At 40.0% G+C, this 27,877-nt stretch overlaps 2 protein-coding genes across 7 annotated transcripts in view; one reads left to right on the plus strand and one right to left on the minus strand.

Annotated features, from left to right (window-relative positions):
* Positions 1-18,100, minus strand: part of vps8 (VPS8 subunit of CORVET complex) — a 33,656-nt gene extending 15,556 nt beyond the window's left edge. For 3 of the 6 annotated variants that reach the window (XM_028007396.1, XM_028007395.1, XM_028007394.1), the window contains exons 1-24: positions 17,944-18,099; positions 16,855-16,923; positions 16,173-16,306; positions 14,335-14,431; positions 14,195-14,227; positions 13,935-13,989; positions 11,392-11,397; positions 10,980-11,104; positions 10,493-10,579; positions 9,595-9,662; positions 8,383-8,536; positions 7,447-7,506; positions 7,109-7,216; positions 6,820-6,900; positions 5,887-6,057; positions 4,602-4,676; positions 4,028-4,063; positions 3,533-3,623; positions 3,377-3,423; positions 3,205-3,294; positions 1,862-1,908; positions 520-742; positions 326-415; positions 1-52 (exon numbers count right to left, since the gene is read on the minus strand). In XM_028007396.1, the coding sequence (XP_027863197.1) occupies positions 1-52; positions 326-415; positions 520-742; positions 1,862-1,908; positions 3,205-3,294; positions 3,377-3,423; positions 3,533-3,623; positions 4,028-4,063; positions 4,602-4,676; positions 5,887-6,057; positions 6,820-6,900; positions 7,109-7,216; positions 7,447-7,506; positions 8,383-8,536; positions 9,595-9,662; positions 10,493-10,579; positions 10,980-11,104; positions 11,392-11,397; positions 13,935-13,989; positions 14,195-14,227; positions 14,335-14,431; positions 16,173-16,306; positions 16,855-16,923; positions 17,944-18,015 (2,071 nt within the window). In that variant the 5' untranslated portion in view covers positions 18,016-18,099. Of the gene's footprint in view, positions 53-325; positions 416-519; positions 743-1,861; positions 1,909-3,204; positions 3,295-3,376; positions 3,424-3,532; positions 3,624-4,027; positions 4,064-4,601; positions 4,677-5,886; positions 6,058-6,819; positions 6,901-7,108; positions 7,217-7,446; positions 7,507-8,382; positions 8,537-9,594; positions 9,663-10,492; positions 10,580-10,979; positions 11,105-11,391; positions 11,398-13,934; positions 13,990-14,194; positions 14,228-14,334; positions 14,432-16,172; positions 16,307-16,854; positions 16,924-17,943 lie in introns of all 6 variants that reach the window. The other 3 variants (XM_028007398.1, XM_028007393.1, XM_028007392.1) reach the window with 2 other exon arrangements.
* A 1,702-nt stretch (positions 18,101-19,802) lies between these two features.
* LOC114138155 (zinc finger protein ZIC 4-like) lies at positions 19,803-27,522 on the plus strand. The gene is made up of 2 exons (XM_028007250.1): positions 19,803-20,831; positions 22,900-27,522. Exons 1-2 carry the CDS (start codon positions 20,309-20,311, stop codon positions 23,520-23,522), a joined length of 1,146 nt encoding a protein of 381 aa, XP_027863051.1. The 5' UTR covers positions 19,803-20,308; the 3' UTR covers positions 23,523-27,522.
* Positions 27,523-27,877: the final 355 nt, after the last annotated feature.

A 27,877-nucleotide genomic window follows, 5' to 3' on the forward strand; every position in this document is an offset into this window, starting at 1 on the left:
CTGTTAGGCTCCGCCCCTCTCTGACTCTAGGACCAATCACTGAAAAGAGTTTCTGAAATAATAAAGCACACAGTTCAGGAGGGCTCTTGGTCCGTTATATCGGAGCACACAGAATGCAGCTTAGATCTACTGAAGTATCTATAATTTCCTCAATTAAACGCATGATGAAAAAACTGACAAAGTAAAAAAACATGTTATCTAAAAGAAACACCGAAACATCGGAAAACTGAACAGCACTTTGTACCAATCTGATGACTGAAGAACCTGAATAATCCTCAACTTCCAGTACAGTCAGTCACAAAAACACCATTTGTGTGGAACTTGCCTCCATTGGAGTAATGTAGTCATTCATGCCTCGGTTGAAAATATAGATCACTGCATCATAGAGCTGGTTGTTCCAACACACCTGGACCACCTGTACTCATCAAGCCACACAGACAAGCAGAGACAACATGTTCAAACATTCATACTTCATACTGGTTGTGTTCTATATACAGGATTCATCGTACATCCACACACCTGTTGTATGTCCAGACTGGTAACATCCAGATGGACAATGCATCTCTCCAGGCTGTCCATCATACCGTTGTCATGGTAATGTGCCAGGAGGTCCTTCATAACAGGCGTAGTGATGTGACCAAGCCGATTGGCGACGATGTACGACTCCAGTGACTCCAGGAAGACGCCCTTAGCAACCATGTTCTCCACCAGCCGAGAGTACAGCTGGTTGAACAGCAGGTCACTGTGAAACAAGGAGCTTCACTCTCAATGGTCAGAGAACCAACACTGACCACTTCATGGAGGTTGGAAAATAAACCACCAAACACTTTGTCACAAAATTAAAATAGAAATTGTGTGCCCTGCCTTATTGTGTCAGCTCTGGTCTTTGCCCATTTTCTGACACCAAATGTGTTGTGAACATAACTGACTTCAAGCACTTTGAACTGCCTTGTTGCTGAAAATGTGCTATAGAAATAATATTACCTACCAACCTGCCTTATGCTTTTTTGTCTTGTTGTCACACTTAAATATCAGATCATCAGAGAAAATTAAGTATCCAACAGAAATAACCCAAGTGAGTACAAAATGCAGTTTCCAAAAAAAGACACTTGACGCCCAATCAAAGATCATGATTCAGCAATAAGAAAGAGAGACTGAGAAGAACAACAACAAAAACCACAAAGGCTTGTCTCACATTTACCAAAAAAATCCCCATCTGGATGATCCCAGAGACTGCTGGGAAAATATTCAACAAGTGGAACTGTTTGGAAGGTGTGTGTCCTGTTAAATCAGGAGTAAAACTAACACAGCATTAAAAAAAAAACCATAGTGACAGTCAAACATGGTGGTGGTGGTAGTGTGATGGTTTAATGAATTCTACTTTCTGGCAAAAAATCTGAAGAAGAATATTATTTCCTCGATCTCAAACACATTTAGTGAATGAAACAGGGCAATAATCCAAAGCATATGAAGGTCACCTCTGACTGTTTTTAAATGACGGTTCTGAAGTAGCCTAGTCAAAGTCTTGACTTAAATACAATTGAGATGTATTTAAGCCATCTCAATTGACTTAAATTGTCAACAAACTGTTTAAGGTTGTAGGTCCTTAAACAGAAAGTAATTACTAACTCACATGTTGGTTTGGATAGATTTTGTGACTTAATTAAATCTGCTGTGTTTCCTTAGATAGAAAGCTTTTTAAACTATTCTGAATAATAAACTGGGGTTAAAGCTTTGGTTGATAAGTAGAATCAGTTGGAAGGTCTGTGTGATTCTAGTCATGGTCAGGCTTTGTCCTGCCTTCAGAAGGTCAGCATCATTAACACAATCAGACACAGCATGAACACACACATGTACTCACGCCTTCTGCAGCAGGAGGCAATAATCCACCAGGACTGGCACCACTTCCTGATCCAGGCACAGAGATAAACAGGGAACATTGATTTCATTCACAACAATCAAATCAATCTACTGACATTCTAAGTTTTGGACCAATCCCTTCTGGTCATGCCAGACACAGTCAGAGGCGTAACTGGCTGAGCTCAAGTAAGTAAAGTGATAGAGTGTTCATCAACACCGCATGGCGAGGCAGAGCCTTTACAGCCTGTTTTCTCACTAATCTTGTTTGCAGAATAGCGACTTTCAAATGGCAAATGTTATTCATTTTTTTATTTCTATGTATTTGACACTGTTGGAAAGATTAGAAGCCACACTTTCGGAATCGGTAAATAACTCAGAATGCCCCCATAGGTTTTATTTTTAGGGCAGCATCTGCACAGCCTCCAGTTCAGCCTGCCGCACTTTTAATTTCTCATGGCTTAGTTTACCACCTGCCTTGACAACTGCAGCTACATGTTCATTTTTCCATTAATTTGACTAAAATAGGAGGAAATTATTGTGTTTCATTTGTCCTTTGCACGGTAAATAAGAATCCCGTTATTTTTATGAAAATTGACTGTTTTAGAAGAAGAATGAATTACTTTATTCATCCCAGCAGGGAAATTATTTCGCAGTTACAGCAAGAATTTTTTATACACAGATTAACACACACACACACACAACGGGAGCTGCGTCTGCAGGCAGCCAGCTGAGCCGGTGCCATTTTTGAAGGAGGACATGCGGCAAAGGTTGTCGGGACCGGGAGTCGAACCCGCGACGTCCGTGGCTCTAAGGCCTCCAAATGTGGGGCGTGCTAACCCCCTGCGCCACCACAGCACGCCCCGAAAACCCTACTAAGGTTTTATACCAGGCAGCGCCCTTCCTCACCACGGATGCGTTTGTCTTATTTTTATCTCATTGAGAGCTGATGATCTTATTGTGAACAAAATTTCTTACTGTTCCTAGTAGGTAATGTACGCCTGCTGAAGTTTGGGTCATTTTCTCTCGTCATTCATTCACTCACCTTCATGTAATGGATCACTAATGTCAATTTGGTAGCATAACTTACTTTATCACGCTGCAATAAATAGTTGCAGTACATTAACAACATACTGGCTAATGTTGAAACAGCAAGGTAAATGGGGGTAACCGTGGCAACCAGTGAGCGTAATTTGAGCAGTCAAGTCACCCATCGTATTTACAAAAAATACGATTAAAAACATAAGTGAATGTCGTCATCAGAGGTTCCATAGTCAGTCAGTCTTACTGATTATTCTCACAGTTAAACAGATAAAAAGTTCAAATAAGCCAACGTGTTTCTATTACCTGGAAATGCTGCTCCAGGACCTGCAGCTTGCCCTGTTCTGGGCATTTCTTCACAGCGTACTCTGTAAAATGGAGAAGGATCTCTACCATCTGCAAAGACAAGGTTTTTCAAGTTTGAAAATCCCCCCCCAAAAAAAAACAGCAGATTTTACAAAGTGTGTAAGACATTCACCTTGTCGCTGATAACCGCCTTCCTTTTCTGTGAATCTCCATGCAGGCCTTAAATAAACACGCAGAAAGAAAAGAAAATTCCAGCTGTTCTCTCAATATGTGATCAAACCATATTTAAAAAATAGTTAATATTAATACTAATTATGACCACACCCACCAACCACAGCCTTGGCGGTGCCTTCATGGAAGGACCAGGCCAGAGACAGAGCCTCAGTGAAATGCTCCTGCTTCAGTAAACAGTCCAGACGCTGGAAACAGAGAACATGGGTCATCTGGGTAACCATGGAAACCCACAAGAAAAAACACTGAAGATGTGGCTGTATGTGGATGACACTCAAATGCTTCCACCAAAGTTAGTGTCATATTTACATCCTAATACTTCCATTCTTATATACTTCTGTGATTCAGAGCACCTTTAGCTTCATTAAATCATTTGTAAAAATGATCTTCATATGCCTATAAGCAGCAACACTGCCTTTATCATGGCAACGTTATACCCTGATGAGCTCATCCTCACATATAACCTCATTGGCTGCGATTGATTATTTTCCGCCTTAAAGTTAGAGCCACATTCTGACTGTTGCCATGACAGTTGAGGGTTTTATGCAGACATGTGACACTCACATTCATAAAGATGAAACATGATGCATACCTCTTTCCAGTTCCTTAGGGACATAATGTGAGCTGACTGCGAAACAAGCAAAGCACACACTGTTAAACAACAGGATCAAGTAATATTGTGCAAATAACATCCATATGGTTAGTAATGATCAAAGTTTTTTTTTTTAAATAGTAACAATGATAGTAAATGTTCCTGTGTTTGTAGAACTGCTGCTTGAAAGATACTGGATTCTACTGGATTTCTAGACTTGGCCATGTGACTTTTTACTACTGAACCAAACACACATATACACACACAACTCCAACAAAACACAGTAGGTTGTGTTTGTAATGTGACAAAGTTACAAAAAGGACTGAATATTTTGCACAAGATAGAGCGCGTGTGAAGCAAAATGTGATTACTGAGCGTGTGAAGTAAAATGTGATTACTGAGCGTTATTTTACGTCTGCTAAAATAACGAAGAAGTAAAATAACGTCTGCGTTATTTTAGCAGACATTAAAATAACGCAGACAATGTCTGGTCCAATGTTTTTGTTTTGTTCTGTATTAAACTGAGTTTTGTTCAGTGATGGATGAACAGACCCAGACTAAAGCTAACAGCTACCTTGGTGCCCAGGCAGACGATCTGTCCTGCATAGCTTGATAGTGACTGGTAGCAGGCCTTTTCTCCAACCAGCGCCTAAAACGCAAACACACAGATTTAACAATCTAAACACATGAACAGCAGATCTGATTGGCTCAGCTGGTGTCTTAGGATGACCACATGTTTAATAAATCCCCTTAAAACTGACCGGCACAACTTAGCTACTCATTTTAGCAATAAGTAGCTAAGCAGGATTCGTCATTTCAGAATTCTTAACTTTCACGCAGCAATATCAAATATTTCCAGCATATTTTGAATTTTGGAATATTAAGCAAGTTGTAGTTAACTTCAGACTTTTTAACACACCTGGAACCAAATCAAACTCTAACACATGGGATTGTTCTGGATTCTTTAAATCACATGAGTCAAACTCAAGGCCCGGGGGCCAAATCTGGCCCTTCCATAGCTTTATATGTGGCGCTCTATCTCCCCAGATGCCAAATTACATAAATCAGTCCTACCAGTTTTTGGTAAGTCCAGGATTGCAAAAATTCACACAAAATCAACAAATGCCTGCAATTTTTTTTTTGCACCATTGAATAATTCAAAATTTCTTGCAAATATTCCACAGAAATAGTCAAAAACATCGAGCTTAAGTAATGCTAACTCCCACCTGCAGGTGGCAGTATTTCTTACTTTTACACCACTGCTGCCTCACTCCTTATTTATTGTCAAGTTTACATCCATAACAAAAAGTTGTAATTAATGTCATACATAAGTGCAAATGTTGCAAAGTTCCTTGCAAATATTTCTAAACTAGTACCACAAAATTAGTGACTTTCAAAGCAAAACAAAATAAATAAATCACATGATGTGGCACAAAACAAAACTGAGTTTGACTCCACTTCCTTAAGACATTTTATTTCTGTAATCACAAAAATAAAAAAAAACGAATCGTCAAAGTTTGGTTTGGTTCCTGATCCACATTCAGTGGGTTTTAGCCACAATACGGCTAAAACCCAAATACAGGAATCTGGCCAAATGCGAGTTTTTGAATGAGTGCGTATTGATTTGTGGGCTTTCTGTCAGTTCCTCTATGATCAAAACGATCAAGGAGAACCAGAAGTGAAGCTATGGATGTCATTTACACAAAACAACATATGGAAATCTGAATTTAACTCTGTAATGGCTGACTAAGGAGTAAAGACAGAAACTTAAAGGTTTTACCATACTGATTATGAGTAGAAAAATGATAAAAGCCCATTCCCTTTACAGACATTTCCACGGCAACGGGTGTCTTTCTCACCAGAGCCTGGGAGACGTTCCCTCCGGTTGCCAGGGACTTGAAGTGCCGACTGTTGTAGACCAGCTGCACCTGCTCCAGGTCCAGCGTCTCCAGGATGTCCTGAGTGGGCCGGTCCACCACGTGAAGCTTCTCATGGCTGTCCAGCAGCACCAGGCTGCAGCTGTTGATCCACTGCAGACACAGCAACAGCAGCACACAGACCCCATCATGTTTTCCCTGCTGGCGCCACATGTTGTTCAGCCAACATTAAAAATGAAGCACTTTGCTCGCATTTAGGGACGCACAAAGAGAACCTTCAAAGAAGCAGTTGAATATTATTTTATTATTCAAATCAAGGCAGTTTTTATCCGTATACTGCCAAAATACATCAGTCCCTCCAGTTTTTTTGACCATTCCACGATTCATGTAAAATTAACAGATCACCGCATTTTTTCAAGCTACGGAATGATTGTCAGTTTATTGCGAATTTTCTGCAAAAAATGGTAGAAACATCGGGTTGAAGTGATGCTAACTCCCACCTGCAGGTGGTAGTATTTTTCACTTCTATGCTGCTGCCTGGGCCTTACCTGAACCCATAGGTAAGGCCCTCAACCCATAGTCTGTGATCGATTATCGCAAGCAACAAAAAGTCACATTTAAAGTCGCACATAACTGTAAAAATTGCAACATTTCTAGCTAATATTTCTAAATTAGCACCACAAAATCACCAAAACAATGTGAAATCCTGGAGAGACTGATCGATGTGAAAAACGGTTAAATATTAGTTCAAATGGGGAGAGAGTTTTAACAGTTGATCGATTTTATCAATACATTCTGAGAACATTGGTGGTCTTAATGTGGCCCAACATGAAAACCAGTTTAACACCCTGATCCAGAACAGCACTCGTCTTTTCTGCTCCTGGGTTTTTTGGCTGAGCTGAGGTCAGAGCTTACGTTCAGGCTGATGATGTCACAGCTCAGCTGCAGCTGCCTCTGCTTGATCACATGGATGGTGTCCGTCTCCTCCTTCTTCACCTGGATAAATCAGACCAGTTTAACAAACAAAGACCACCGAAAGAGAGCAGTTCAGACAATGGTTGGCTTATGGAAGATACTTGGACTAGGACTAAAAGATGTATCTGGGTACTGAAGGTTTAATGGCAAATCTCATCCAATAATCTAACTGGGACTGTAAATTGAGATTAGAGTCAGATGATGGAGAGGGATGGAGCTGAGCAGATACCAGCAGGAAGTGGACTGAGTCTCCTTTACAAAAGGCCAGCATGGGGTTGACCGTCTTCTGGACAGGAACAAACTGCCAGGCCAGCTGGGGCACGCTGCTGGGGTCAGACTGAGGAGAGATGACGTCAAAAACAGAACACAAAAACTTGTAATGTTCAAGTTGCAGAATTAGAACTAGAATTTCCTCCCAGTAGCTAAAATTGACACTCTGGGTGGAGAAGTAATTCACATAGTGACAGGTAATGTACTCAGGTTAAGTCTGATCTAAAACACTTAAGTGGGACAAAAAGGAGAGATGATTCCATGCTAAGAGACTAGCAGTAGGTTAGAGGATGAGACCTTAGTGTAGGGAAGAGTCATCCACACATTCAGGCTGGGCTTGAGTCCAATGATCAGAATCTGATTGGAAGAAATCAAAAAGTAAAAACATCAGTAGTTCCAACATACACATGTGTATTTCTGTCTTCATAGGAACTTTGAATTGACTTCCATTCATTTTTTAAATTAATTTCAATAGCCTAACCCTGAATGTAATTCTAAATCTAACCAGTATCAACTCAATTTACACCTCAGTTCTAGACCTGACCTCTAACCATTACAAGTCTATTCCTAACCCTAATCTTAACCAAAACTTAATTCACACCTTACCTCTAAACCTAACCCCTCTCCTTAAATAATGAGTTTAACAGTAATAGGACCAGGCTTTGGTTCCCATAAGGTCTACTGGTTTTCAAAAGGTATGTAAATATGGTATGTAAAGAAGAATAGCTAAACAACAACACACACACACAAACACTGATCATCTCTTGGATTGCTTCAACTGAAGCAACTTCTTCTAAACAACCAGAGAAAAGACAATGAAAAGCCAGAGATGAACTGTTTTATAACTGTGTCTTTGATATTAAATCTACATATTTTCTCTGATTGTGGTTTTCCTACAGCTCAAATATCCTCAATCAAAGCGTGATGGATACACAGACAGTAGCTACTTCCTGGATCAACAGGAAGTCTGCCTTCTCTCATTAGAGGGAGATAATTTCATCTTGATGTTTTTAACCATAAAGATGAAAACAATCAGGGGTTAAAAACCCCCTTAACTCCAACCATAATGACCCACCGGGGTCAGGAGATAATCTCATCGGAGTCTGGACCAATGGTCTATTATCTGATCCATTAAGCATCTCTGCAGTCGTTAACGGCGGCGTTTTTCTCCTGGCTTCTGGCCTGCTGTGGATCTGTTTCTTTCTGTGCAATGGGATCACTGGGAGTCCGTACCTTGGTTAGGGAAGCCATAGCTAGGAGAGAGTAGCATGTGATGGGGTGGTCTCTGAAGTCTGGAGGAGTCCGCAGCGGTTCTATACAGCACACCTCTCCTTTAGAGCCGCTGAAGAGACACCGTGAGTCGCATGAGCGAATCCCCATCACCCTCCTGGAAGAAAAAGCAACAGTATGTCTGGTCATTTATCGTATCATTTATCAGTTATTGTGACAAATTTACTAGAATGATAAAAATTTTGATTTATCACTGTCACAATAAATTTAAATTAATTATGTTTAACCCCCCCTCATTGTCAGGATTGTTACTTTCACTATTTTATTTTTTCATTGAGAGCATCAATGAGGCCTGTCATGATAACTCATTTTGCTGGACAATAAATTTTCCCAGAAGTTATTGCTATAAACAATAATGTCATTTTGAGATTATTTTCAATAATATAATGGTAATGGCATAATAATGCAAGTACACATTCAAAGATCAACAAACTTTAAATTCTAATGAAAATTTAACAATGGAACTGCAGGACATTTTAAATATTTAAAATACAAAAACTAAATAAAAGAAACAATAAATTAAATTAATTATAAAATCTCTGTAAACAAAATTGTCCTTCAAAACAAGGGATTAATTGAGACCAAAGCAGCCGATTGAAGACGTTTGTCATTTGGTTTTTGGTAGAAAGAGAGAGAAAAAAATAAATCATGCAAATGGAAATTATTGAGCTCGTTATAATTTATCAGGCAATTAATTGATTTATTGCTCATTTCAACAGGCCCACAATGAATAAATGTCAATATATATGATTGACGCAGTTAGCATGAGCAGTTTAGTGTTACAAATCACACTTTGTTATGTGTTATGTGTAAAAGAAGTAATAAATAGTTCTTTTAGTCACTTTTATTCTTAAAAAAATAAAATATCGTGAAAACACTTCAAGTGTATATCATCCATTCCTAAGCAGCAGGAATCACACACATACATTACAGCAGACTGGGCTTCTCCTAAGACACTCCTGTTTGGTATTTTAATCCCACTGGGCCAAAAAGGTTCCACTTTAACAAACATTTCATTAGAGCGCTGTTTGAAATATTCTCTTTTTTATGCAGTTTTGTTCATCATACACCGTTTCAAAAAGGTTGACGGAAAATGTGAGAAGCCTCTCTACAAACTGTGGGTTTTTCTGGACAGAAACTATTTCCCTCCTTTACCTGAAGGTCAGCTCAAACACAGACCCTCCGCTGTCGTTGCACACGGCCAGAGTTGGGTCATCTGTGAACTAAAGAAGGGGAGGGGAGAGGTAGAAGTTAGCTGACGATCATCCAGGTATAGATCCATATGGTCACTGTGTGTCTGAAAAACAATCATCACATTTATCCCCAAAACATTTAGTCTGACTCACCTCCTTCAACAATCCTCATGCTCTCGTTTCATATTGAGTATTATCTGTAAGACTTATACCAAAGTGTAACTTCACAAGATGCTTAACATTCCTCATTTAAGCTTTTTTGTTATTATTTGCTGGGAGTTCTCATAAAATTCCGACTTTATTCTGGTTACATAATGACTTTATTCATGTATTATTTGGACTCTATTGGTATTCGACTATTTTCTTGTAGTATTATGTCTTTATTCTCATAATTTAGAAAAAAAACATCTTAGCCTGGCTGTAATACTTTGTCATAGAGTTGATCTGAACTTAAAATCCAAATGAATAGAAGCTGTAAAACAAGAATGTTTGTCAAACAAGATGGCCGCCCCGGGCATGCTGACATCACTCTGAACTATGGAGACCCAAGGAGGGCATTGGTGAAAGAAATCCAGATTTTCCAAAAAGGAAATCTTCGAAAACCAAAAGTTTGATAAATCCATAAAGTCGATTCATTGCCCAGCTCTACATCGGGGTAGTTGATAAATCTTCAACAAAATCCACATGTCTGGACTTTTTAATAATAAAGAAATGCTTAATGAGCAGGATTTTTGGAACTCCCACATTTACTGTATAATTGAGCTCATCCGCATGGTGCATGGAGGGAACCAATCAGAGGAAGTTTTTTCTTCAAACTTCAACCTGTAGTCATTCAGAGCGTTCTGCTGAGCGGCTCTCACCTTCACATGCAGTATGGCCGTCCCTGGAGGATGGGCATCAGTGATGGTCCTCAGAAGCTTTCCGTTGGCGAGATCCCACATTGTAATCTGACCATGAACAACAGTTAGGATATAAAGAACCAGGAACAGTTCAATGAAACCATCTGTACTCAGCTGACCAGATCTGGAATGAACTGGATTCAGTGATTTTCAGCATGAACATGATGAGAGTGAACTGGATAACAGTCAGTCCAACTCCAAAAACGTTTTGGGAAACTTCTGCACAACTATATAAAACTATATAAAAGTTCTGTTCAATTTCTTCCTTTGCTTTGCTGAATCTAATTTCTTTTCCACTCCACCAAAGCTCCAGGCTACAGAATGTTGTCATTTCTTCTTAAAACTAAGCCTCCCTCTGTTGTTGTTCTCCATTGTAAATTGAATCTGGACAGAGATCAGACTGCATACAAACTGATTTCCCTTCAAGAAGCCACAAATGTTTAACTACCTGACCCTTGGCAAAGCCACACAGCACACGTGAGCAGTCCTGGTTGATGCTAAGAGCCGAGACGGCGCCGAACTCCGCTCCGGTTGTCTTGCTGCCCAGACAGAGCCGCAGAGCCTGGTTGGTGTCTGAGGAAGAAGGTTAAGGGAATGTTTACTGGCTTTAACCCGAAAAACGTTTAGCATGCCATCGTAAATACATGTTTCACCCAGGAGCAGCATGAAACAGCCCAGTAACACCAAATGACATGGGCACAGAGGGAGGAACAGAAAAAAAATAAAGCTCCAAGTGGGAAACAAGAGATGCATGCATCAAGCTAATGTGAACAAACCAAAGGCATTATGGGACAGGATGCTTCCAGCAGGCAGAAAAACAAACCGCAATAAGCATGATCATCAAACAGGTATGGCCGTACCTTTTCCTGCTCAGGCCGTCATTATGTCAGCAGGATAAAGAAACATTAGTCAGCATCAACTCAATCACTACGACTGTAGTTCTTTATCTGGTGCCTTTTGTAAAGTTACATAGTAAAAAAATTTACAGCAATAATTTGGTTTAATTAGGCTGACACAGAGAAAAAGATGTCAATTTTCATCATGTCACTCATACATGTATAAATGTTAGAGTTACAAACTGGACATTTAATTCACAAGCTAAATATTTAGTCAGGAAGCTAAATATTTAGTCCTCAATGTTCAAATGTTTAAGTAAATATCTTGCTAACAAAGTATTTTGTATTTAATTTAGGGCTAAATATTGAGTTAGATAAAGTAAATATTTATTTTGGAACTAAATATTTAGTTGGTGTATGAAATATTTACTTGGGGACATTTCTAAATGTAGGAATGACATGGTGAAAATATGACCGAAACTTGAACACCCACATTTTTTTCTATTTGATTATTGACGTAAAAAATTTTTTTACTGTCTAACTCACCATTAGCCATGGTGCGATCTGTGAAAGCAGGCCTATTTTACAGTAAATTTCACACTCTTTACTGAAACCTTTAAATGTCTTAATCTTGACTAATTTGTCAACAAAGGAAACAGAATATGTGTACAAAAGAGCATTTTATTACAGTAATTTCAGCACAGTACTAAAATTGCATATTTAGTCACTGTAGAAGTGGTATCTAAAACAATATTATGGTACAATATATATAGTTAATATGTCCAAGAGTCAATGCTTCCTACAGTTTTATAAAACAAATGCTCCTACTAAAGCTAATGACATGGGCTATAATCTGGAGTCACTACATCAACCATGTGTACAATCAAATCACAGGGCTGGTGATTCTGCCAATCAGATTCTGATTTGCTTTCACTAACACTACAAACGAAGGGGAGTATGAATGCCATCTTCCTCTCACACTAAGGTCGCTATTAGAAGTGCTTTGACACCAACCTAGTGGTCGACGTGTGAACTACACTGAACCACATTGAAATTTGCAGAGAAATTCAGTGAATAGTCTTAACTCTGAGCTGCGTTGTGCAATAAAAAAAATATGCATTTAGTCTTGTAATAACTGACATATTAGAACAGACAACATGTGACAAACATTCTTAGTTATCTCTAATTTTGGGTATGAAGCTTTTTAGATACACTTATTAATGGAGAGTGACACTAGTGTATATAGACTTTAGGTACAACTGTGAATCCAACTTTGAATCAAAATATTACTTTAGATTACAACAAATAACAAATAAATATTGATGAATAAATAATTCATTTTATTAGTACATGCCTACAGCACAAAAAATACAATATTTTTTGTACTGTGAAACAGGGAATAAAAGCTTCTGGGAAAGAAGAGTAAAGGAAACTTTCTGTATTTAACTGAATTGGAAACTTCCAAGATGAAAACCACTGGTTGTTCAAAACTACATGTTGAGATTCAATTTCTAACACTCATTTCATATTACAACAAATGGGCTAGAACTCCATAAAGCATGGAACTATGCAGCTAAGAAACTTTGCTGTATTTAGCTGTATTTGAAATGCTGTATGATGAAAAAGCAATGGTTGTTTAGAAACATTTTTTGAGTCATTTTTAAAGTCTTGGTTGAGCATTAACATAATCAACCAAATAACAAACATCCTGAGATTGAACAGTTTGTAGACTCGTCAAGTTCCTGGTGGCTCTAATTAGCATCATAGCTAAATTTACACTTATAAATGTTCAAATTTATAATGTCTGGTTAACAGCTAAAGCTTAGGTTTTTAGTACAATTGGATATAAATTTGAGCAATAAAGGTAAGAGAAAGCCAAAGATTAAGAGTAAGTGTTGGTTTAGTTGATCATATAACAATACTCTGAGTACTGTATTTTATTTTATTCTGGAGTAACCTCACAACATTGAAAGCTCAAAACATTGTCCTGAGCCATATGCAACGAAATTTCGTTCTGTATTCACCCTGTGCATGCAAAATGACAATAAAGTCAGTCTAAGTCTAAGTCTAAGTCTAACAATACTCTGAGTAAAAATATATATCTTCACATGGAAATTTATGTTATGTAATTGACATCTGGTTCTGGATTTACAACACATTGCTCTCTAACGTCAACTTGGAGTTTTCTCAAGTTTCACATTCCACCTTTAGCTTTTCTGATCATGGGTGGGAAGTATGAGTCTTATAAAATATAGTCAGAATAAACACTCTAATAGGGATGTTAAGGTCCACTGGCCCAACCCTTCATACTATTATTAAGTAGTAAGTTTTTTTGTCAGTATTATAATAAAGTTGGACATTTTAGAACCGAGATAATTCTGTTACGAGCGACAAGAGTGCAAATAAGAAGCCACAAAATAAAGAATACATCTGGTTCCAATAAAAGTGGAAACACCCATGCCTGATCTTTATTTGTACGCCTGAAACGGAGTTATAAATTATTTACAGAGTCAACATCCCTTAATGTCATTTGAAGCAAACTATGAAGGGTTAACACATTAACTCACCAAACACCAGGGCAAGACCATGAGATGTTCCTACGGCAATAACACCAGACATGGCCTGAGAAAGGGTCAACAAATACACAAATTTCAGTACGAATCAGACGCATTGACGACAACAGATGGTCAATAAATATAAAAAATTTGATTGAAATATCAAATTCTTCTACAAATAATTGAACACATTTGAGCACTCTGAACTTCAGTATGTTCTTCTGTAAATGAGCAGCATCTGTTGCAATACAAACCAATCAATCGATACTTACTATTGCAGTGGGCAGCCCAGCATCCACTTTGTCCTATTGAGAGATACAAATGTTCTTGTCATGGCCAAAAGAATACCAGGAATCCATTGTGATGGTGTGTTAAATTAATAAATCTGGATGAGTGCAACACTGTTCCTTACAGCAGCAGCAACTATCTGAGCGGAGATGCCCTTCAGCAGGCTGAGGCGAAGGACCGAGCCGTGAACTGCTGCATTCTGATCCAGAGTCCTTCTCTTCCTACAGTCGGTCCCGTCGTCACACAGAACAAACGGACACGGAGGAAAAATATAAATAAACTTATACCTGCAGAACTCTGAGACTGGAAACATCAACATGAATGGGAAAGGTTGCTTCTCTGGACATCTTTAAGTCATTTATAATTTATTAACTACTTGGCTTTACTCAGCACTGCAGTGCCTCTCCATACTTCACAATGAATCATTTTAATGTGTGTGTTTTTTTAAGTCTTTTATCTGCAATGTAACTGATTCTAACTCCATCCATCCATCCATCCATCCATCTTCTTCCTCTTATCCGAGGTCGGGTCGCGGGGGTAGCAGCTTCAGAAGGGAGGCCCAGACTTCCCTCTCCCCAGCCACTTCTTCTAGCTCCTCCGGGGGAATCCCGAGGCGTTCCCAGGCCAGCCGAGAGACATAGTCCCTCCAGCGTGTCCTGGGTCTTCCCCGGGGCCTCCTCCCGGTGGGACATGCCCGGAACACCTCACCAGGGAGGCGTCCAGGAGGCATCCTGACCAGATGCCCGAGCCACCTCAACTGGCTCCTCTCGATGTGAAGGAGCAGCGGCTCTACTCTGAGTCCCTCCCGGATGACTGAGCTTCTCACCCTATCTCTAAGGGAGAGCCCAGCCACCCTACGGAGAAAACCCATTTCGGCCGCTTGTATCCGCGATCTCGTTCTTTCGGTCATGGCCCAAAGCTCATGACCATAGATGAGGGTGGGAACGTAGATCGACCGGTAAATCGAGAGCTTCGCTTTTTGGCTCAGCTCTCTCTTCACCATGACGGACCGGTACAGCGCCCGATTCTAACTCCAAGTATCTTTTTTTAAAATTTAATTATAATCTTATTTTATCGAGCAACAACTTCAGTTTATTCATAATAGTCGCCATTTCACCAGACGGAAAACAGCTTCATCTGCAATGTGGCTGGTGTCCAGTGGTTCAAAATTAAAGAAACAAATCATTTACAAAACAAACACTATAAGATTTGATTGTTTTCTTGTTTGAGTTTGTCTACTGAATTCCATTATATGTTTTAGAAAACATACAGAAACGATTCTGCTGCTTTGTTTTTGTTTTTTGATGATGACTTATGTATACCAGAGGGAAGGTATAGAACATTTCTGCTTCTACCTCTGCTTTTTTTGGTCCACAAACTGTGTTCTTGCTATTCTTAGGAATTTAGACTTTATCTATCTCTGTACTAGTTTTATTTCTTTTCAATATTGTGTATTTTCTTTCTTTCATTTTGACTTGTGTATGGATTTTTTTTAATTACTCAAAATAAACTTTCAATTTTATATTATAAACTTATTACTTATCATTTATGTATTAAATAAATACATTTACATGCCAAAACTAACCCCTGGGAAATGTCTTCATTAATATCCATATATTTGCAATTACACTATATAACTTCAACAACTTTGCCTGTTTATTAAATAGTTTTTAACATTCAGTTTAAAAATATTTGCCTGATGGAAAACTTGGAAATGAAAACTTTCCAAGTTTTCATTAAATCATCATTATTTCTATTGAATCAAATATCTAACTTAGATTATCCAATCAACAAGACGCAATTACTTACCTATGTGCTAAGCAATCTATTCTACTGAATGGAATCATCCCAGTAATTCTGATAACAATGTTAAATATACCATATCTGAAAGTGGCTTCGATACTTATGTTCACCACAGGTGGTAGAAGGTTTACAACGTTTTCAAAGCGTGTGTGTTCTTGCCGTTTGAGGTGTGCCGGGTCTCCGCTGTCAGAGCTGGCCAAGGAGGACGTGTCATAGGACTGAGCGTCCATGTTGTCCGTGTTTAAAAGGCAGGTGTCCTCCAGAACAAAAGGGTCCTCCTCCTCCTCCTCCATCTGTAGCACACAAACCCACGTCACACACAGGAAAGCTCAAATTCAAGAAGTGCACATCTGACCTTAACTCTGAAACACACGAGTTCCCAAAGCTGGTGCGTTGGTGTGAGAACTCACACAACATGGCTCCGCTATTAACCCTTTAACAGCGTGTTTTTACCAGCAGTGCACTGAGAAGTACCTTGAATGATAAGCTAAAAAAACTGATGATTGCTAAATGCTGCAGGTTAGCCTGTAGGAGCAGAGTGGGGGAGTTGCGGGGAAGGGCTGCTCTGGGAGGCGTAATCTCTGAAGCTTGGAAACTGCAGCTCAGAGGTGGAGCTGCATATTGAAGGCGGAGCTAGGTCCAACCAGGCATTTTACACAGCTCAGTCGTTGCCACAGAGACTAAAGGATTTCTTAGACATGCATGAAAAAATCACAGCAATGTTTTTGATGAGGGAGTAACATTATAACATGATGTAAAACTTTAAAAAAAAGTCGATTTCACGTAATACTGTCCCTTTAAATGTGACTGAAAGCAGACAAAGGAAAGATTTGTAGCTGACCTGACTCAGGATGCTCTCCAGTGTGGGGGGGGTGTCCACTTGGGGAATGTCAAACTCCTTATCGTCAATCTATGAAAAGATATTCAACATACAAAAACAAAAATAGGGGATCAGGAAAAAGTTTTTCTGCTGTAAAGAACATACAACATAGAAATATATTGAAGTATCTGATATGAAAGATGGACGTTTTGAACTCTTCCACAGTTCCTCATGTTACAGGGTATGTATTCTATTGGGGAGTTTGTGTGAATGACAGAATGACAGACAGGCCAACACACAGTCAGAATGTTGAGTGGAAGGAGAAACAACACATATTTCTATAAATAAGAAAATGTGTCTGTGAGCAGCAGGTTTCAGGTTTTCCATAGAATTTAGGTCTATACTTTGACTTGGACCGTGCTAGCACATGAACATGCTTTGATCCAAAACATCCCATAATATCTCTGGCTTGTTCAGGGCGGCCCTCCCGCTGGAAGCTGAACCTCTACAGTCTCAGGCCAGATTCAATTTTTAACAGGTTTTCCTCCAGGACTGTTCTAGATCTAGCTATATCCACAGCATGACGCTGCCACCACCATGGGGATGGTGTGTTCAGGGTATGTGGTATTAGTTTGTTCTAACACCACCGAATTCTGTATGTGGCGTCTCATCCCAACTCCTTGCAAGTCAAATTATTTGCATTATTTGTGCTTCTGGTTTGTTTGGACCTAATTCTATCCAAACTGGACCATAAAATCTCTTAGGTCCCTGATTTTGTGCTAATTTTTTCCTTCAGTAAGCAGTTTATGGATCTAAGAGTCCAAAGTGGGAAAGAATGACAGATGAAAGAAGGAAATATTTGTTCCACTCACTCACTGAAGCAACGGAGCTTCAATATTACTTTAATATTATTATATATTCCACATGGCTGGACTGCATAGTGGTTCAATTTCTAGGACTGTTCAATATAATCAATATATAAAGTCAATATAAACAAACACAAGACCGGTTTATTCTTTGATTCTCTTCTACCAAACACCATGTAGAGATAAATGGCATTATTCGGGTTTTGTGTTCCTAATTAAAGCGGACAGGAAGAAGTTCCCTCACCGACTCTACTTCCATCAGGTTGAGCTGGGAAGAAGCGGATAAAAGGCTCCTGCTGTCTGGAGACTGCGACATTTCTCTGTTTACATTCACAGACGAGCATCCAGGAAGTCCTCTGTAAGCATCTTCTTCTTCTACGGCGCAGGATTCTGTTGGTTCTGTTCGGAGTGCGCGCATGACAAACTCATTTACTGGTACATTACCGCCACCTAGTGGATTGGTCAGTGTGACACTTTTCCGGAAGTAAAAATCAGTCTTCTTTTGGGATAGCGAACCAGAACATTTTTCCATTTCATGAATAGAGAAGATTCTTTAAAGTTATGCTCCACTTTCATGTCCTGCAAAACGTCTTAATCTATTCTCTCTTTCAGTTCCAGACAGAAAGTCAGTGTCGAAGAGGCTCAGGGTCTATGCCATGGTGTAGCAAAAGTAGAGGTGGGTAGACTACCCAGAACTAGCACTGCTTCAACATTAATTTACTCAAGTAAAAGTAAAAAGTAATCTTTCAAAAAAAAAAAAAAAGTAAAAACTGTTTGCTAAAAAGGCCACTCAAGTACTGAGGAACTGATCAGCACATTAATCATTTAATATTTAAAAATTACATCATCAGATGAATCAAAACTTTGATCCATGTGGAAATTTTCATATCTTAAAGGCCAAAATGACAACAATTAATATACATAAAATAATTACAAAATTAGGCGAAAGAAAAAACAACCCAAATCAATTATTTTAATAAAATATATGAAACTTTAACAAGAACTGCTAATTTGTCTAGTCAAGTACATTTCAGCAACAAGGCAGTTCAAAGTGCTTTACCTCCTAAAAACATAACAGTGTCCAGTTATGAAACATCAATAAACATTTTTTTATCAAATACCTTCATTATCAAACATATGCACATTAAATATATTGATCAATGTGCCGTACTACTAATCAGAGGCATCTTTGGTGGTGGGTTTTAGCCTCAATTTAAAAAGTACTCAAGGTTTTGGCTGTTTTGCAGTTTTCTGGAAGTGTGTTCCAGATTTGTGGCGCATAAAAACTGAAAGGTGTGTCTCTATGTTTGGTTCTGGTTCTGGCGGTGCTGAGTAGACCAAAACCAGAAGACCTGAGTGTTCTGGAAGATCGATGCGACAACAACAGAGTTGCCATGAGTAGCAAGATAATCTGACACCGACTAAATGAAACTGGAGCGCATCAGTACTCGGAAGAGTGATTACTGGATGTGAAACAGGCTGATTAACTATATAGCTGAGAGGGAAACCAATGAGAAGCAAGAGATCAGTTAAAGGAACAAAACTTCAGGAAATATTAAAGATACAGCAAACAGGAGATTTCAACCAAACAGAACCTATGTCTTATGAAGGAGTCCACAACTCCAAAACGCAAGTATTGACTGAAACACAAAGTTAAGCTCAAATTAAGAAAAAAAAAAACTAGCCAGCAAACAGGCACCAAGCCTACAATAATTTTATCTTCTCTGGCTCCCATAGAGCAAAAGCATGTAGATTAGAGGAATTAATGATTCCAGCCTGGGACAGCTGGCTGCACATACACCTTGACTAAAACCCTCTACTTTGTAGCATGAAGCAGCTATTACTGCATTTGTTCATTTGAAATAAATAATAATAATAATAAAAAACAAGGCAAAAATAAATAAATCTCTAAGTGAGAGTGTGTGATTCTTGTCACATCCTTTGCCACAAATTTCTAAAAAAAAAAAAAAAAAAAAGATTACAGACACATTCAATAAATCAGAATATTGTTGAAAAGTCGATTCATTTCAGGAATAAGAAAATAAATAAATAAATAAAGGGGGAGGGGGGGTTAATAACTGATTAAGGTTATTTTCAAAAGGTCTTTTTAATCTGGAGAATGAGAGTCAACGGGACTTCCAATTTATTGAATACTAGTGTAGACTTATTCCATAAGTCTACAGTCATATAAAGAGTTGGATTTCTGCAATATAACATATTAATGTGTAGTTCTTGTGCATCTGTATCTACGTTCAAGCAACTAGTTATTAAAAACTAAGGTTGAATTTCAACTCTCTGGGAATGTTAGGAAGAAAGAAAAGTGGGACCGGAGGGGGCGAGGAAAGGAGACAAGGACGCCCCTCCGCTGGTTTGGACTGCAGCCTGCTCCATTCCTTCCAATCCGTTCACCTCCATTCACAGTAAATAGAAGCATGGAGGCTTGACTCTCGGGATCTAACGTCGAACAGCGGGGGGTAAAGACGCTGCCGCATGCGCTGTGGGTGAAACTACACCGCCGGGAGAAAACAGGAGCGCAATAAGCGCATTGTCATTTATAATTTAGTCATTTTAGGAAAAAGGAGGAGTGTATTTGGGGAGCGGAGCGGAGCATGAAGCGGATGGCCGTAGTGGCCAGGCACAATGGCCTCGTCTCTCCTTTGGGGAACAACAACTCCGGGGCTTCGAGCATCGTCTCCCCACCCCAAGCGAAAGCCACGAATGTCTCCGCCTGTGCTGACACTCCAGCCGGGGGTGGGATGGACGGCCTGCTGGATTTCTCCAAAGGCCCCACCGTGAAAACCGAGCTGGTGTGCAAATGGACTGAGCGAACTTCTTCGAAGCCGAGGCTCGGGCGGACGGCGACGTCCGTCTGCGAGCAAACTTTCAGCTCCATGCCCGAGCTCGTGGACCACGTCACCAGCGAGCACGTCGCGGCGGGGCTCGAGAGCCTCAGTCACGTCTGCATGTGGGACGAGTGTCTGCGCGGCGGGAAGGCGTTCAAAGCCAAATACAAACTCATCAACCACATCCGCGTGCACACCGGGGAGAAGCCCTTCTCGTGCGCGTTTCCCAACTGCGGCAAGATGTTCGCACGCTCAGAGAACCTCAAGATCCACACGCGCACGCACACGGGTAAGCTTTGCTGCTTCTGGGTCTGTTCACGGGGTGACACCGCTGGCTGGCCGGCCGGCGGCGGGGCGCCGGGGCGGGGGGAGTTAAATCCGTGTCATCCGTACAGACAGCGGCTTCCTGACACACACAGACACAATGTGAGGTTAATAAAGATAGCTCTCAGTCTGCAGGGATCCCCCCACCCTCCATGTCTCTAAAGGCTGAGTCCCTTTTGTGGACACCCTTCCCTCCGCCGCCTCCTCGGTTCCTGCTGGAGCCCCGGGTTTGAGGAGTCATGCAGGGTGAGGGATTAACACCCAGCAGGCTGCTGAGGAGGAGGTCAGCTGGGGTTAAAGTGAAATCTGACTTTTAGTCTAGATGGATTTTTACTCTAATTTTGCCTCTTTGAATTATCTGCAGTAGCTGTGTGTGCGTGGTGAACAGTCAGCCAGTGAAACACACTGATTTAGTTGGACCATCAAGCCTAGACACTGTCCTCTGAACAGACTTCTCTTTGTGAACCAGTGTGTTTATTACTGAGCCAATACTGTTTTTAAGAGGGAACATTATTATGACACAGAGGTGACATCATTATAATACAGCTGCATGAGCAGAGTTGTGTTTTCCTGCCCGGTGTGTGTGTGTGTGTGTGTGCATGTGACCCAAAACACTATTTTAGGTTTGAAATTATTAACATAAAAATATCTAACAATTATTAATATTATTTTCAATAATAAACATTAAAATAATATGTGACTAGTTAAAATCCCAGTGTTCAGCCAGGGAGCTGAACCAGGTGATGAATGGAGTCTGGCTGTTTAGCCTGAAGCTGTTCCACCAGGTTATTTTTGTTAAATTCATCGTTAAAGCAGATAAACTGAGACGGAACTTTCTGCAGACAGAGAGACCTTTTGAACGTAAATACTCTTTGTCATCATCAAAACTGCAGTATGTAAACTTATATTTAACAAATATATATGTGTGTGTGTGTTTTCATATTTCTTAAAACTGTCACAGTAGAGCATTTGGTAATGTTGCTTTGCGTCATGATGGTTCTGGGTTCAAAACCCAGCCTTGGGTTTTTCTGCATGGAGTCAGCTTGTGGGAGGCGGCAATGTTTTTTCATGAGGTCATAGAACCCAAATAATAATAGGTCAATATTTCATGTTTAGTATGAAATATTAAACAGCTCAACGGTCCAGAGCTGCAGGTTTTAGAGTCGTGATCTAGCGGATCCACTGGGATCCTGTCTCAGTACGACTGAAGCTAAAAGAGCAACACCTTCACTTTGATTCATTGTTGCTGTGTTTCCTTCACAAATGTGTGCAAATCTTTGTCTAAATTCCGCTAAGGTAAAAGCAGAAAAAAGAAAAAAAAAATATATATATATATTTTTCAATTCCAGCAAACAAATTCCAGAAATGAAATTAAAATCACTCGTGAATAAGCTTGTTCACGTGACAAGTCATTAAAAGGCATGTCGCACTATCATCCTCAAACTACTTCCTGTCATCCTCTTCTTCGTGGTTTGCGCCAGTGGCGACATCCGGTTGTTGATCATGTGACTTGTGTGATGTGAAAAACGTTTTGCATAATAAACCAATTTCACTATGGCCAAAAAACCCTCCCTATTTTAGAGCCGACGCTTTTTATCGAAACACAAGAGTTTTTTTTTTGTTTTTCAAAATTTCGAGTAAATCACTTTTATTTTGGAAATCACTAATTGTGCAATCATATAAACATTTAAAAAACACAGCTAGTGACCATATATTTGCGCAATTTGCCATAACATGTGAACAAGCTTATTAACATGTGATTTTAATTGTGTCTCTTCTTTAGTGGAAACACCGCAATTGCGAAATTATGTTTTTTCATCATTAACGGAATTTCGACAAAGTTTTGCGCCCATTTCTAAGGGAAACGCAGCTACTGCTAGTCAATGCTACACTGTGCAGCCCTTTCAGTTTCTTGTTTTCCAAAAATGATCTCCAGATGTTTATTGTGTCCCAGTCATATCATGAGCAAGTAATATAAATCCAAATACATACTTGCATCTGAGATCTCAATGAGTGTAATGTTTGTTTTGCAGGTGAGAAGCCATTCCAGTGTGAGTTTTGTGAGAGGCGCTTCGCTAACAGCAGCGACAGGAAGAAGCACTCGCAGGTCCACACCGCTTCAAAGCCCTACGACTGCAAGGCCCTGGGCTGCACCAAGTCTTACACCCACCCCAGCTCACTGCGCAAGCACATGAAGATCCACGTCAAGTCGTCGCCTACCTCTGACCACCAGGACTTGTACAGCTTTGGCCATCACCACCTCCAGCAACCTGTCCTCGAACCCCTCGACCTGAAAATGACCCACTTCACTTCGTCGCTTGCCAACAGGAGTTCTCATTTCCCACTGTTGACCACTCACCAGTTAGATCTCAGCCCTAGCAACGACGTAAGCGGTAAGGTGTTGCTGCGGAGTTCGTCTCCGGTGGCCATGCCTCTGGATCTCTCTCTGTCGGGCCTCAAGAGCCAGCTGAGCCAGAAGCAGCAGAGCTCCAGGACCCCCCGGCGGAGCCAGCGCTCGGTGAACCCGGCCTTAACTCAGCTGTCAAACATTAAGGAGTGGTACGTTTGCACGAGGACTACAGCACCACACTTTCCACTGCTTCACCCAGACCACATCAAGACAGAACGCAGCGACGAGGACGACTACGTCACGTAGGGCGCGAGCGATGGTTGCTTCAGACAGAACAAGCAGCTATTTGCTCCTTCATCAGTGGCTCCTGGCCAAGACTTTCATCAAACATCAAGACAGTTATTGTTTCACCAAACAACCCATCTCTGAGATATGTGGACGAATGCGGCGTCCAAAACAACGGCAGAAAGGTCACCCTGAGATTCTGAAACGAAGTTTTACAGCTAAACGGTGGTTTTGTTAAGTCAAGAGTACCCAAGGATGTTGCTTCCTAGAACTATTTGAACAGGGTGTCTGAACTTCAGAACCAGTCTAAGGGCTGTGATGTGTGAAGCAGTTTCAAGGGCTAAAGCGACAGCGATGAAACAAGCCAACAGGCGGCCCGGCGTGTTCAAACAGCCGGCTTACGAAGTGCAGGGCTATCAGATCTGTCGAGGGTTTGGTATTCTTCAAACAAACTGGTAGAGGTTTGGTTTGTTTGCTAAAAGAGTTGGAACCAGCTGGTCCTGCTGCCAGCTGGGATTTCTTCGACATGTTGTTAGAAGAGTCGACGAGCACTTTGTTTGAAGCAAACTGAGGCCTTTAGTAACAAAGAATGAGTGGAAACCTGGTCAAAGTGTTACTGTTGTCACTACAACACGGTGGCAAGTGGTTTGGCTGCAGTTTGCCTAAGAATTCAATGCATTCGGTACAAGTTCCCTTTCCTGTAGTAGAAAAATTCAACATTGCCATGAGCTTGTCAGAAAAGGACATCAGCACAACATCTTTTAACAGAATTAAAAACTTTCTTTAGGTCTTGGCTTGAACAACTTGATAAGTTACAGCAAATCAGGCAGATTGATGGAGTCAACATCCAAGGTAATGCTGCATAAGAACACGGATGTTGTTCTGCGCTCAATGTATTGTCTGTTAAAGCTGCAGTATGTAACTTTTGTTGAAACTTTCACTGTGACATGACAGTATGTTATGAGACACAAAACTTGAGCTCTTCTGCCATCTCTCAGTGCTAGCTAGATACAACCACTCAGTCAGGAGGCGGGTCTTAGTGCTGTCAATCATCCTTCTTGTGTCGCTACTTAACCCCGCCCCTCACTCTCTCTTTGCTCTTTGCAAGGCTGTAGCTTCTTCCTGATAGCAGATCCTGCTGTGAATGCCCTGGCTAGTTAGCATGGCCACAGATGACTGCAGATAAACGTTTTTTCTGTAACAGTAAGTTGTTTCTCTGCTAATAGCACATTGAGCAGCGAGTACATGAGATTGATTGACAGCAGGTAGACCCTCCTCCTGGCTCTGATTGGTTGTTTTTGGTCAGAGAGATGCATTTCTTTAGACAACATTAATAGCTCAGGGAGGAGGTGTAGGATATTGACCTTTTTGCAGATTATCTGTCTCATATTATGCTGTAATGACACAGTGGCAGTTTTAACAAATACATAAACAAACATTTTTTTCCCTTAAAGGTGCAAACTGTTAGTGAACAACACCAAGTTGTTCACTAACATGGTGTTACATCCCCCTGACTCTCCCACATGATCAGTTTGAGTTGTTTTAAATGGCTAACTTAAGCTAATCAGCTGTTAGCCATTCATCACTCGCAAGATGTATTTCCAACAAGCTCATGGTCAAATGACATCTTTGTAAAAAGTAAAAACAAATATTTTTGACAGTACCTCCACAAAACTTCACTTAAAAAAAAAAAAATCCAGTCTTCAGGTCCTACCAGTGGCTCAGCGACCTGTGTCTGGTCACATTCCAGTTTACAGCTCAGGATTTCCAAAATGGCCACCAATCTAACACACAGGTGACTACATTAGATAAAGTAGAATGGACAATGAACTGGTGGAGAGATATTAATTTTCTATATGTGGAAGTGTGATCATTCTTAATTGTCAGTGGCCAGGGGTCTATTTACTTTCTGTTGCTCCAACTTAACTTCTAGCGAAATGAGTGCACTTACTTCTCCTGGAGGACGTTCAGTTTTACTTGGTAGCAAAACGAAAGGAAAAAAAAAAAATCAGATTATGAAATAAAATCAAGGAATCCCTCAATGTTGTAGAAAACATGTGGAATCATCCTTTTATTTGCTGTTCTACAAAAATACCAGTGCAGACCTAACTCTGAAAATGAGTCTGCATATCAACCTGATGTGCCATCATGTTCCTGGTTGATTCACAAAAAAAAACATGTTTGCAAAAAATCAAGCTGAAATAGCTAAATATAGCAGCTGGAATTAATAATAATATTTGAAATAATTCCTAATACGCTCAGTCTAACATTTGGACTTAGAACAAACCAGATATGAAGGTTATAAAGGTTGAAAATTAAAGCGTCTGGAAGGAAAACTCAAAGTAATATGCCTTGGAAATAAAACCAGGCACAACAGCAGAAATAAAAGGACAAGTGATGAGAAGCAAAAGTCGGTGTTGGGGAAGTAAACAGTGGTAAATTAACTGAACTAATTGGGATTCATATATAAAAACAGTCTAATTTTGGATCTCACCTTGAAACTGTGATCTATACCCACGTGTCTTCTACATCTCACCATCATCTGATGATGTTGATGATGCAGAGTTGAGGGGGTCAAAGTTGATCCATTACTGGTCAATCTTGGGAAGCAGTCAGAGCTATAATGACCTTTGGTTAAAAGCATAACTTTAACAAATTGTTTCCTCACAAACCTTCTCTGTCATATATCGCCAATCAAGCAACAATGTTTAAGCAACAGTACTGCAGTGAAATATTTTTAATATGCGGCAGTTGAAGATGAAAGGGATTGATTGTTGAGTCCTGAATCTGCACTGAACAACAAAAAAAAAATCTAGAACATTTGTTTGGTATCTTGTCCTAATGAAACAATAACTGCCTTAAGAAAAGAAGTATCTTTCCAGTTACCTAAAGGAACAGGGGAGATTCCAGTAAATGTACTAACCAACGCAATAAATGCGCAAGAGGATCTCAGCGTTTTGGACCCTTTGTTCATTCTACCAAACGTAGAGGTCTGGAAATGATGAAGTCACTTTTCAGAGGATGATAATCCATTTGCCCAGGAAGGCAGATCAACTCGATGCTCTTAATCCAATTTTATCCGTTCAGTGGATTCAATTCCTCCTAAAAGTCAAACTGTTAGAGGTGGGACAATGTTTTCAATATTGAGGGATTCCATCATTTCTGTAGAAAAATATGTGCCATTAATAATAGTATCATTTCATGTTCAGAGTTCTGTTTCACGAAGCCAAGCTGTCCAACCTCTGGCTTTGGGTCATGTCGGAAGTTTTGGATCAAGCATCCTCCAGGAATTGTAACTCCAAAGAATAAAATGTTTCAAACCGTCAGCTTGGCGTCCAGAACTGACTGGATGTGTTGATGTGACAGACTAGCACTTCCATGTGTTTCCCAGACTGAGCTGGGATCATGGCTCAGACCTACCAGAGTTTCTTTCTCAGTTTTCAGACACTTTCTTGTTTTATCTGAGATGTTCTGGCTCAGGCGGTCAGATGTTCATGGGACTGGCTGTTCTGTCCCCAGTAAATGTGTTGCTAAAGTTAAGGAAGTGGCTGAAATGAATGATGGGTAAACTCCAGCGAAGTGAACCTGCCGTATAGAACAACCCTTCCAATCATTAGACCACTCTCTACTCCAGTTATTGTGCAACAACAATGGGAGAAATAGAATAAAGACAAACAATTGGACTTTAAAAAGTTGAATCCTGTTGCTGATGAATGTTTTTTTTTTATATAAACATTTATTGTCTTTTTTATGTTAATGTCTTCTGTTTTCTTAAATGGCTCCTGGATTCAGCCTTTGTATGCATTTTTTTTATGGTAGACTGGAGAGGTTTGTTCTGTATTTAGATGGATAACATCCAGAGTGACCTGGTCAGCCCTGGGCCTGATGACGTTGCAGATGTTCTGCAGCTCTTCTTGAAAGTGGACAAAGGTAACAAAGACAGTATCTGGTGACATTTTTCTTTGTCCTTTATTATCATTCTCAGCACATTCACTTTGAAATAAATTCAAGCTGAAAAAACGCTGAAGTTCCGAGTTTAATTCAAGAGAATATCACTGTTAACATCTTGATATATTGAAAGGTCTGTCTGGGTTTCTGAAGCGAGGTTCTGTGTAGACATTATGAGCAGTCAGTATCTTCCCTAGATCATTAGTTAGATTGTTTTGCAGCTAATGTCCAAGACAAAAGAAGTCTACCGTTCTCATATCTTGAAAATGCCCACTCACTATTATCTGACTTTAAATCACTGATGTTTTTGCAGTACAAATATTTATTCAGATAGAAATGGACATTTACAAGCTGGAACTTGGTCCATAACAAGTGGAAACAAAGGTTGTAGACTGAAGCAAAGGAAAACTATCCACTAGAGATGAAAA

The sequence above is a fragment of the Xiphophorus couchianus genome, chromosome 22, assembly GCF_001444195.1.
Source record: "Xiphophorus couchianus chromosome 22, X_couchianus-1.0, whole genome shotgun sequence".
In the NCBI taxonomy this organism is placed as follows: domain Eukaryota; kingdom Metazoa; phylum Chordata; class Actinopteri; order Cyprinodontiformes; family Poeciliidae; genus Xiphophorus; species Xiphophorus couchianus.

Excerpts from the sequence above, each read along its gene's own strand:
- LOC114138155 (XM_028007250.1), top strand. The coding sequence starts at position 20,309 with ATGAAGCGGATGGCCGTAGTGGCCAGGCACAATGGCCTCGTCTCTCCT. Across the intron at positions 20,832-22,899 it reads CCACACGCGCACGCACACGG|GTGAGAAGCCATTCCAGTGT; the intron begins GTAAGCTTTGCT and ends TTTGTTTTGCAG.